The following is a 12,430-nucleotide window of genomic DNA, read 5'->3' as shown; positions in this document are numbered from 1 at the left end:
TTGTACATATTACTGTCCAGCAGTTTGGATGCAGGTGTCTACTGTGTTGTTTAAAGACGCCCCAGTAAATATGCTGTGCTCAGGCCACAAAGTCTGGAAAACCTGCCTTTCATACAAGTGTAACCAGCTTCAAAGGCTTGTTGACATGCAGAAAAATATTGTTTTAATGGAAAGGACAGCAGCATGTCCTCCCATGGATGCAGATCTAGCCTGTAATGTATATTCTTCCACATTAGACAATTATAAATGTGGATAAACTGTAACATTTAGAAAGGAAACCAAGGGAGGGTAACATTAGCTAACAAGGAAAGACAGGCTGCAGGCAGAAAGGACAGTGAGCTATGGAAGGGGCTATAGAGCTAGTTGTTTTCTAGTTTTGACTCTTTGTTTTCTTCTTTTTTGGGGTGGATGCGTGCATAAGAATGTGGTCTGTAGTAAGTGCAAAACCCTAATCAAAGCTCAAATGGCCAATATAACTGTACAGAAGTTCACAGGGATTTGGGGAATTTGGAAATGGAGTCCTTAAACCAGCTATGTGACATTTTTATTTGTGAGTTCATCACAATAAAGATATGTCTTTATAATGAATTTTTTAATTAAATAAATAATTTAAAATGCAGGCAAGAGAACATAGTACAAATAAAAACCCAGGATACTCTCAGACCAGATACACTTAAACTACAAAGCTGTAAAAAGCTCTTGCATAGGATGGGGTTAGCCCAATTAGAGTGACAAACATGTGGTATCTGCCTAGCTTCTACCCCAGCACCGCTGTGACTCTGGGAAGCTACGACACTATGGTTTCCAGGAGCCAGATTTGATACAGCAGGCATATGTGCCTGTGAGGGAAGAGATCAGGGGAGAAGCATGAGATAAACTACAGTATTTGGTAGACCCCAGCTGAAGGGAGAAGGAAGGGACAGAACACGATATTTCTACAGAGAACCAAAGGCAAAGAGCTTGTGCGGAGATCCTCTGCCTTCCCAGACTCCTAGGCACATCATAGCTCCTTGGGCTGGGTGTTCTGAGTAGGTCAGCTTGCTACCTACCATTATACAGAAAGAATGCCCCCATCTCTACACACCCTTCTTTAGCCCTTTCTGGAATGAGCTGATTTTTACACTGCTCAGGAACATGGAGGCATTTCTACAGCCAACAGAAAGGCCTCTGAAAGAAAGCTTTCCTGGCTATGCAGAAGTCGGTATAGTATGCCAGTCTGTGTCTTAGTCATGTCAGAGTCTCCTGCCTCCATCAAAGAGCAGGAAGGTGACAGAGGGCATTGCAACTCTTCCTTTGGCTGTTTGAAGATGGCCTTGTATCTTGTCCTCCTCCTTGGGCATGACCACCTCAGCATCTACCATCATTTCCAAGTCTGTGGACTGAAAAGAGGCAGAGGAGGTCATGCCATGGGTCAAGGACACCTGGCCTGTCTACAGTGACAGGACCAAAGGGCTGAGTCACATACAGTTAGAGTTTTTTAGAGGGGTGCAATGGGTAAAGTTTCCCATCTGGGTTAGAATGTAAAGTTTGGTACTTGGTCTCACCTATGAAAATTAATTTTTTTAATTAATAGCTACATTACAACACTCCTATATCTGAAAGAGCCAGAGAGGGACACTAATGATCGATACCGGAGAGGGATGCAGTCAAATCAGACACCACAGAGAGAAGGGCCAGGTTCCCATTGCACAGAAGGCCTTCATGTTCTAAAGGGATCACACATGCAGAAGGACATGATTTCAATGTCCCACAACACTGAAAAAGGTTTTCTGGGTGATTAAAGAACACCTGAGAAACTTGTTGACTCAGCCAGGCCCAGGCACCCAACTTCAGCCTATGAAAACTAAGTTAGAAAACCCAGCTCAGGCAGAGTCAGCAGCTGTGAGTAAGTCATCACCCTAAGGCCCAGAATATTTAACAGCTGTGGTGGGCTCTCAGGACCTCTCTATCCCTTAACTGTAGGACTCTATAATCAGAATTATAGTTGATCAAGGTTACAGGGAAGAATATGGTCAAATAGAAATAATCTTTAGAGTTTAAGTATTTGTTAAACATAAGACATTATACATGAGAATGGGTAAGAGTGTGGAAAAACAGCTTTGAAGCTCCTCGCAAGAAAAAGGCAGAATAGAACCTAGCTTAAGGCCTTCGGGTTAGGAGACAGGAGATTGGCTTTAGCATTCAGGCTGTTTGCCACTTTTCAAAAGGCCTAAAATATGCTGGAAACATCCAGTCCCCCACCCAAAGAAGCACCAACAGAAGCATTCATACCTCAATCTGTCTGTGGTTGTAAGAGTGGCCACCACCATGTTCAGAGGGGTCCAAATTCCTGCCAAAACGGTCACTTATGCCCTTTAGCCTTGGGTTAATTTGTGGGTGGGAAACATGACCCTTCTGTTTAATGGCATATTCAGAAAAAAAAGACAAAACATACTGTCAGAACTCATGAAACAACATGGAATTCAATGCAGGGTATAGACCACATCAAAGGATGGCACGTAGTCCCAGACCCGGTCTCTCTGTTTTATAGAAACTGGCAAAACAACCTCTGTCTCTAAACCCAGAAAGCACCACAGTACAGCTAGCTCCACAGTGGGATGAGGAGGACCAAAGTAGGGTCACCAATGGGAGGGTTTCTTTTAGATCTTCCTATGCTGCTTGGAGCCCAGTGCTGGGAGTGTGAAAGGTAAATGTCTGTGAGAGAAGAAGCTGGCCATCTGCTAGCAAGCTGTCTCTGTCCCAGGTGCCTCTAGTGGGGACAGCTTCGATGCTGACCAGAGGAGGCTTGTGACTAAAACTTCTCGGGTGTTGCAAAAAATTATTTTCTTTTTGACCCAACTGAAAATGTTTAAGGTATTATAGTGTGTGTGTGTGTGTGTGTGTGTGTGTGTAGTTTCCTTTCCATGCGACAATGACACTCCCTTTATGTTCAAATTGCACAGGCAATGACAACATGAAAATGCTGTCTGTCTGGAAGCTCTACCCTGGGTTCAAAAGGGAAGAGCAGATAAAAACTGCCTTTAAGGAACTTTGAACTGTATGGAAACTTAACTTATGAATTTCTAAGAATGTTAATACTAAGTGTTTGACTCTTTTTGTTCTTAGCACTGATATCTATTCATATTTAAAGTCAAATCATGGCTCTGATGAGGGTGGTAAGTGTGCAAAGGCCGCGCAGAACTATTTTAAATACCTCCTTTTACTGTGAGGAACATACGGTGTAATAAATCTTCAATCAGCCTCCAAACATGATTACCTTGATAAACAAGAGAAACTGATCCAGAACTGAGTTGGGCACCATGCCTAGACCTTTAACCCTGGCAAGAACAAGGTCACACTACAGACTTGGGAGCAGTGTGTTTATATTTTGCTAAATAATCAAAGTATCCAGGAATAATGGCTCCTTATTCCCTGAGCTCCAAGGAGCAAGAGGCCCAGCATTGTCTCTGGTCTAAAGTTGATGGGAAAAAAAGCCTGTCTGTATACCTGTGTATCATGGAAACCCAGATGAAACGTGGATAAGAAAAAAGCTAATACCTTCAAACAACAACTAGCCTTAAACAATGAAAAACTCTTAATTTGCTAAGAGAGAGCACACAGAATCACAGAACCAAATTGTGACATCGGATTTCCTTTAAAAATGGCTGGAACTGGCACCTTTCTCTTCCATTTAAGCATGTTAAGTACAGAAGGTGTTAATTCTCTGGGCTATGCTTAAAAAATTATTTAACATTTAGGCCATTATTTAGAATACAGCTGGATTGCAGGTTTCTACTCAAGCACTGGCCCTTCTCCCACATTCTTTTTTCCTCCTGGCACTTACCTGAAGCTGTAAAGGGCTGAGTCCAGAAGCAGCAGCAGCTGCCATTGTTGACGGAATGAACTGTACGGGGTAGTTATCACCTGTCGGAAAGAACAATGCGCACAGGTTTAGACAATGCACAGGGAATCGCAGCAGACAAGTATAAACATGGTCCTTGGATCGCCTGAGCTTTACAACATTGCCCTAAGCCCAAACATCTGCAGAAACAAAAGGCTTAGTTGGGCACAGGCTTGCACTGCCGCCTTGGAACTTTTTGTTAACAGATAGCTGGTAGGCAAACTGGCAAAACATGAATGTGATGTTGAAAAAAATTAAATGTGCAATTCAAGCATGTTCGCTCCACTACAAATCTTGTAATACATCATTTTTTTAAGTGTAAAAAAAAATAAATTAAAGCCAGGCTGATGCTCGGCACACTGTGGATTTTCTCTTAGAGAAATAGAAAGTTTGGACTTGGTAAGTAAAATGGAGAATTAGAGTCAAAAAACAAACAAAAAAAGATATGACAAGCCATAGTGCTAAATTTTATTCCATAGAAAATAAACAAAGCGATAAGAAAAAAAATCCCCTTTAATATGGCCAATCTTACCTGTTGGTACCCTAAAATGCTGGTACCCTACTGATGGGGGAAGTTTGGGTCTTGGTTTAACCACTGGCACTATAGTGAAACTTGGTGCACAGTCACTCACACAAGGCACTGATTGAAGCATTTTGGTGATGACAATTCAATAACTTCACATTCTGCATGGGCTGCCTGCACTGAAAAACTGGGAGTATTCTTGATGCTTTACAGTAAGGCGCTTCAAGCCCAAGCCAATACCTACCTGTGTTGAAACACCTCCTGTGACCTGAGAACACAGGCATGGCCAGATACCCATACAGCCAAGAGGAAGGGATGAAGGACATATTGGAATTGTGGTAAGTGAACTAAAAATTAATATTTGTGGGTGAATCACACAATATCGGTGATTTAATGTAGTAGCATGCTGGCTCTAGCTACTTATTTAAAGTCAGTGTTATATACTATCTCTAGGCTATATTTTAATAGGCTGCTCCCCCACACATTTTTGACATTTATAATAATCATGCTGTTTTGCATGAACTTTTCCACACTGAACGCTGAATGTAATAATGAAGAAACATTGCAAGAAGAATTCCAGGCACTGGGGTTGTCAACTAGAAAGCAGGAGAACCTCTTGTTTCCTGTCTGCATAGATGCTAACACCCACAGCGTGCCTGGTACCCCTAACTTCTTACAGCTCATCCCTGCTTGCCATGTAAAGTGCTACTCAGCTGGCCCAATGTAAATGTTAAGTTGCTTTCACTTTTAACAAATTGTTAGCTTCTGATCTACACGGTCTCTTTGCATCATATCCATAATACCTCATCAGACCATTGAGCACAGTGTGCGCCTGTACACAGTCCAGTAACAATTGGCTTCTGATTGCAAACGCAGTGCCGCTACAATGCACTCACTAAGGCCACATTGTGCCGGTCTCCTATGGAGCAATGTTCAAAATGTCTGATCTGGTTTTTCCCCTTCCATGAGGCTGATTTTCATCTGCCCCACTCTAGGAGCGTTTTAAAAAAGACAACTTGGCAAAATTATTTTTATAGTAAATGACTATCCCTTTATGCTTAAATAAGTCTACTGATCTTCTTGATATTTAAACTAAATTATCTGAAGAAAAAATATCTTGATCTAAGTCAAATGGTAATTTTTTGGTGGCTATCTTATCAGCTTTAAAAAAAACCACAAATGATACTGAATTAATGATGTTTCAAAAATAGAGGGAAAAAATAACCATTCTACCCATCAGCACAGACCTCCTCCCCAAACATTTTAAAGCTGTTCTTTCTTTAAATGTCATGCATTATTCATGCAACTCCACACCACAACCCCCTCCCTAGAAGTTTAATACCAGTGGCTTTATTTGTACTAAAACATTTTTCATGTCAAACATATTTTAAAAAATCAAACTCTGAAAGAATTCCCCAGGGCACTCCTTCTCCATAGCTGTCATGCCACTGTGCCGTGAAATAGTCGGCTTTTTACATGGTTTCTGGCTTGCCAGTTAATTTATGACTGTCTCTACCACACCCTGTAGTACTCTCCAGCTCACCTGCTGGCTACAAACAGCTTTCTTTCCACTGTTGACAAGCATATTTTCAAAATATTTTTAACCTTTCTGCGGGTTTGAATCTGCATATCTGAATAGATCTTCAGAAAGCTATTTCTCCAGAACCCATCATTGTATCAGTACTAAAAGTCAAAATGAATCTATTAGAGCAATGGAGTATATCACTGAGGATGGTTAGAAGGGAGGGGGAGCACAAAGGCGGGAGAGGGGGATGACAGTTAGCTGTAGAAGAAAAAAAATGTACCAGGGAGAGGGATTTTTGGGCACTGTGAGTCTAGTTTGTGATATCAAAGTTACACATTTCCTTTACCCACCCTACTTTTGTTTAGTAACAGTTGATCACAAAACGTTTGCAGTGGCTGACTTGGCAGGGAATCAGCCAACATGTTGCAGCAATTTTTTTAAAATTTGTCTCTGGATGTGAAATGTTTGCATGAGGACCATTCTTTTTAAATTTGTACAAAGGAAGAGGCAGCCTGTTGAAACAGGTTCACTTAGGCATGACTGTAATCTGGCCTTTTTTTACCTCAAGTCTAAGCAGTCAGTCCCCAAACACCAATAAAAGAAGCAAGGGCCATCCTATAAGCCCATCTTCTGATGGTCTAGTTATCATTACAGAGCACACACTGAACAGAATTGAGACCCATGTAAATGTGGCTGACACTGGCTCATTCATCAGAACAGTCCATGTTCCTCCAGCATCCGTTCTTCACCAAGAATCCCAATTGAGAGAGAGATGAGAAACGAGAGTAAATTCTTTAATTTCCAGAGACATCCAGATGTGGCCAAATCTTCATGCTCTTAATCACTCACTAGAGGAGGAGAACTTATTTCAAGACTCTAGAACACACCAGACACCTCCCAAAAATGTTCCTACTGGGAACATTTTTTACTTTCAAAAAAAAAAATCATTTAAAAACCAGGAAAACACAGTGAAAGTCTCAAGAGTAAAATTCTGTCCATTTATTTACATTCCTTAGAAAGGCAAGAGATTGGGAGATTTGTAGATCCTAAGATTGTTAATTATAGGTATTAATACACTGTGAAAGTCGTTTGGAGACTTGGGAGGGGTCAAAGGGAAGAAGGAAATCAGAACTAGGAGTGAGGACTCAGCTTCTGCAGTAACTAGATCAAGATGGGAATAAAGTCTCCTATCACATTTTCTGCCCTCGAACATAGAAGAGCAATATTTTACACATCCCTACCTTCACAAATTATTATTATGGTGGCATCATTAGAAGTTGACAAACCTATGAGCATACTTTCATGAGCTATGCGTGTTCTTGTCACTATACAAACGTTTCTAATATGGACTTTGTTGTGTCTCTTTTACACACCATCTCTTGGTCCTCTGAGAAGATGTAGGAAGTCCAGACTTACCCCTGGGTGCTGCTATAGTGCTGCAAAGGTTTTTAGGTAATATGACATGTTTTTTTTTAATTAGGTATTTATTTCATTTACATTTCCAATGCTATCCCAAAAGTTCCCCACACGTAAACTAACACAATACTTTCAGTTTGTTTTAAACTAGTCAGTTTTAAACTAACACAATACTTTCAGTTTGTTTTAAACTAGTCAGTTTTAAACTAACACAATACTTTCAGTTTGTTTAGGGGACAAAAAATTAGAATTGTTGATACCAGCATATTCCTATCTCTCTGCTAATATTCTCTTCTATTCATCAAAGAGTATTTCAGGTGAAAATATTTTTAGCTTAGTTTTATTTATTTAACTATCACATAGATTATTCTACATGCCTTTTAAAAACCTAAGAATCATGCACCGTATTTATCCCTTCAATTATTTGGTGACCACATCTTATGCCTTTGGCCAATCATCTAAAAACCAGGGCATTGTCATGAGGGCAATTAAGTGAGTGAGTATGGATTAACAGATACACGCCATCTCCATAAGAAATCAGCTCAGATGACAACTCAAAGTTCATGTCTAACAACAGTTTATCTGTGACAGAATCTCTAAACATGAGAGGACACAGGAACTCAACCTCGGTGTTTATAACACAGGTTGCTTTCAACAGGTGAGTATGTCTTCTTTCTGGACCTCAGCACTCACACTAAACGCAGAGGCAACTGATGGGAGCACCGGGAAAAGGCTTTCATTCTAGGTATGTGGGTTCAAGTAACCAGTGTCCCTGTGTTGGTGACACAGCTCCACTCTGAAATATTGTGGAAGACAGCAATGAGTGGCTTTGTAAGATGTTGTTTGGATAAGCCCACATGAAAAATTACTTTCTAAACAAAAAATTTAGAGTTCCTTAAGATCATATCCATTTAGACTACTTTTCAAGAACATGAGCTACCCATTCAGAGAACTTTCAGTCTGAATGAGGATGCCATCATTTTTGAGATATGAAGCCTTAGAAAACTTAATTAACACTAAAAATTTCAGTTTATTCTTTTCATTTAATAATCTAGAATACCACTTATTCCCACTTATATCTTAGGGTTGATATAAAAATTAATGAGATTACTCACACACACAGGGTTATCTTGGCAAACAAATGGTATGCAATAAAAGAAACATCAGCTAACAACTGCAAGCATTGTATGCCAGCCAATTACACAACTCAGAAGAAATAGAAAACACAAAAACTACCTAACTACTCAAGTGCAAATAGAAAATCTCAACAGGCTCATAACAATCAGAGATATTGAACTAGTAATCCAAGCTCCTAATAAAGAAATGAGTGCATTAGAAGGATTCCCCAGCACTCTGTCAAATGCTGAGCTAAGACGTCCACTTCACGTGCTCTTCCAGAAAAGAGGAGAGAGAAGTTTCTCCTTTGTTCTATGGGGCCCCAAATACCTTGATGACAGATAAGAATGTCATAGGAAAAGAAAACTGAAAATCAATATCCTTTATGAATGTAAACACAATCTCTTTAAGAAAACAAGCAAATTCCATCTAACAGAATATTGAAAGCAGTATTTGCCATAACAAGTAGGATTTATTCAAGAAATTATAAGGTGGTTTCATCTAAGCAAATCAATGAAATGCATTAAAATAATAGAACAAGGGTGGGTGGGAGCAGAGAGTCCTTCATGATCATCTCAAAATTATACAGAAAACATACTTAACCTTTCTATGATAACTCCTAGAACTATAAGAAAACAAACTCAGAACAACTAGGGTTTATGATTCCTAGCTAACACTGTATCAACAGCAAAATCCAGTAAGCTTTGCCTCTAACATAAAGAACAAGAAAATTGACCACTGTTTTGAAAGCTCCAACCCATACTACTAAACAAGAAGAATATAGAAAAATATACAAGCTGTCAAGAAAAGTTTTGTAAAAAGGTCTGTTTTAGAATACACACATACAGAGACAGGGAGAGACAGGGACAGAGAGACCTATGAGGATTAACACACAAAAGCTCAATTTAGTTATTTGTGTCAGGAATAGATATAAATAAACCAAAAGGAAATAAAGAAAGCCCATTTATAATACCACCTAAAAGAATTTAACACCTGAGTATAAATCTAACCAAAGAGATGGAAACAGTTACACCCTAGAACTATAAAACACTGTTGAAATAAATAACGAAAGCATAATATTGCCTAAGTGTCCACCAACTTAAAAATGGGGAAAAAATGTGGAATGCACACAATGGAACACTATTTCACCAAGTGTGTCACCTGTGACAACATGCATGAAACTGACCGACATTGTGTTAAGTGAAACAAACCAAGGCACAGAAGGACAAGTATGGCCTGTGCCTGCTCATATGTGCAAATCTAAAGTCAGTTGATCCCATAGAAATTGAAGATAGAATAGCAGTTGCCAGATATTCGAGGAAACTTGAAGGGGAGAAGATGTGAGTACTGTCTCATCAATAGGTACTCTCAGTTACAGTTAGGAGAACTGAGACCTGCCATCCCACTGCACTGCATGATTGTGGGACATGATAATGGAATGTTACATGTTTCAGAAAGGAAGAAAGGATTTTAAGTGTTTTGGCATTTGAAAAAAAATTTACAATAGCTAGAGAAGATAGCTCCCTTTCCTTGACTGAGCATTGTAAAATCTAGCCATGAATCAACACGCACTGTGAGGGACAACATGCATACATACGTACATACATACAATCTTCATTTGTCAGTGGATTTTTTTTTAAATCAATAAGAAATAAAGACAGATATACACAGAAAGAAGTATCTGTATTGACAAGAAGACAACATTATTAAGATGTCAATACTATTCAGAGAAATGTACATATTAATATTATATGTATAATATACATTATAATTACATCATAATTATGTATAATATACATAATAATCCCTGTTAATCCTTTTTACAAAATGGAGAAACGAATTTTTAGGCTTATATGGAACTACAAGGGTCCCTCAAAACTGCAGTGATCTTTCAAAAGGTGAATAAAGCAGAAGATTTGCACCTCAACATTTACTACAAATCAACAGTTGCTAACACAGTGTAGCACTGACATAGAGATAGGCTGGCCAGCACAGCAGAATGGACATGTCAGGGACAAACCCTCACACATACACTTGTTTTATTTTTGAGGAGGTGCCACAACTATTAAAAGGAAGAGGGTGGCCTTTTCAGCAAATGGTGTGAGAAAAACTAGACGGCCTCTGGCAAAAGATACGGACATCCAATTTGTATATCTTGTGTACACCTCTCTTGCATGGCAGTAGTACAGTAAGCTCTAGGTACTAGCATGGAATATGGAGAATCTGTAGGTCCAGATACAAGCATGCATCCTGCTCTTAGAATATCCAAGGAAAGTCAAGGGTGCTGGTCACACATGATAGTTTTAAACTCCCAGCTACATGTGACAGTGTTCAGCTGCCTAATGCAAAGGAGAGTAGATATGATTTTGTTTTTCAGGCACAGCCTTGTTCTGAAGTTCACACTAGTAACTGTGGAGGAGGCTTCCTGCTTTGATTTCAAGTGTCCATGAGCAAGTGTGTTTACTGCCTCCCTGACCACTGCATCTCAGTCTCACAATGTCAGACCAGCTAATGTCTGAGACCTATGTTCAGGGCCCCAGTGGATCCCTATCTAGAAAGATGTCTCTAATGATAGGACTAATAGAAGACTAAAGATGGAGGGATCAAAAGTTAGTAAAGCTACTTGTAGAGAAGCTAGTCTAAGAGATGCTGCCTAAAGTCCTGCACTGCATCCTGGCACTGTGCCTCCTCAGCTACCTTGAGGTGGGAGATCTCGTGTGGTGTGCACCATACCTGGCATGCTACAGTTTCCAGAGATACAGGTCAGATCACCTGGACGGGAGTGATAACTCAGAGCCCTAAATGTTTGTGACAGTACTCTAACATAGGATCCAAAATGGCCAACTTCAATAAGCAGTGAGTGCCACCCACCATGGTCCTTACTTCTGGTAGTCAGGGCAGTTGTTCAACCAGTAAATCAGCTTACTTGGCTCATAAACACCAAAATATGGCTGTTCTTGGAAGAGTGGAGGAAGCAAAAGGAGAGAAGTTTATGTTCTATTTTGTAAAGGCCAGAGAGGTACGTGTTCCTCTTCTCACTTAGAGGCCCGGGTATGAACGTGTGCCATTTCAGGACTATGTATCTCCTCTCCAAATACAGTAGCGGCTCATGTTCATTTCAAGTGAAGTGACCATGATTTAGTTTGGAGTAAAATATTTGCTTGTCCGGACCCAGCCCAATACTGTTCCCCCAATTCCTGTGATGACAAAAAGGCCGCACTGTTTAGTTGCATAAATCTATAAGTTCTTCTACTCATAGCTTAAGCGTGTATATTTTTAATCCATTGCCAACATAATTTTTTATTTATAATAAAGCTTAGATTAACCAAAGTACTAAAGGACTTAAAATTTAAATTGTTTTGGTATATAATTTGGGGTTAATAGAAAATACCTTGAGAGAACAGCTTGCCTGTAATTGAGAATCTTCCTACAAATCCAGCCCTACTAAACTGCTCTCAACAGGTTTAGCCAGTCCAGACCAAACACAGATTGCTATCCGAGGACACAACTCTGAGTCACTAAATCCTGTACAAAGTTGTTCCTATCCCTACCTGCTCACCTAACATGGTACAACCTCATCAATACCTTTGGGGGAGAAACAACTTTAATTCACTGAACATATAGCAATATCTACCCCATGAGAAATAATGTCATTGCAGTAATGAAATTAGAGAACAGGATGATAAGAAAACTACAGTAGCAAAAACAAGGCCCCTGTGTGGTTTTGAGCTGGGGAAAGAACTAGTGGTAAGAATACTCAACCAACAGATAACATTTGTGTATAGTTTACTGAAAGGTTCCCAAGACTGGGTCAGATGAATGAAGAATATTACTGAATTCTGGTGCCACCTCAGCATCAAGATCAAACAGTTAGCTTAGTTTAAATCAATGTTCAAAATGGAGCTACCATAAAGAACTAGGTCAGAGTGTGAACACCGATGAGCACATGTTCTCTTACACTGAATGTAAA

The 12,430-nt window shown here is 39.7% G+C and overlaps 1 protein-coding gene across 14 annotated transcripts in view; it reads right to left on the bottom strand.

Moving 5' to 3' along the window:
* The window catches only part of Sox6 (SRY-box transcription factor 6), a 592,637-nt gene that overhangs the window by 108,563 nt on the left and 471,644 nt on the right, over window positions 1-12,430 (bottom strand). For 10 of the 14 annotated variants that reach the window (XM_085841377.1, XM_085841381.1, XM_085841379.1 and 7 more), the window contains 2 exons: window positions 3,824-3,903; window positions 2,272-2,394 (listed from right to left, as the gene is read on the bottom strand). In XM_085841377.1, coding sequence (XP_085697503.1) covers window positions 2,272-2,394; window positions 3,824-3,903 — 203 coding nt within the window. The remainder of the gene's footprint in view (window positions 1-2,271; window positions 2,395-3,823; window positions 3,904-12,430) is intronic. The other 4 variants (XM_085841384.1, XM_085841387.1, XM_085841385.1 and 1 more) reach the window with 1 other exon arrangement.

The sequence above is a fragment of the Mus caroli genome, unplaced genomic scaffold (assembly GCF_978045245.1).
Source record: "Mus caroli unplaced genomic scaffold, Mus_caroli_1 scaffold_8, whole genome shotgun sequence".
Taxonomy (NCBI): Eukaryota; Metazoa; Chordata; class Mammalia; order Rodentia; family Muridae; genus Mus; species Mus caroli.
Note: the sequence above shows the minus strand (reverse complement) of the source record. Positions and strands in the feature narration are given on the sequence as shown.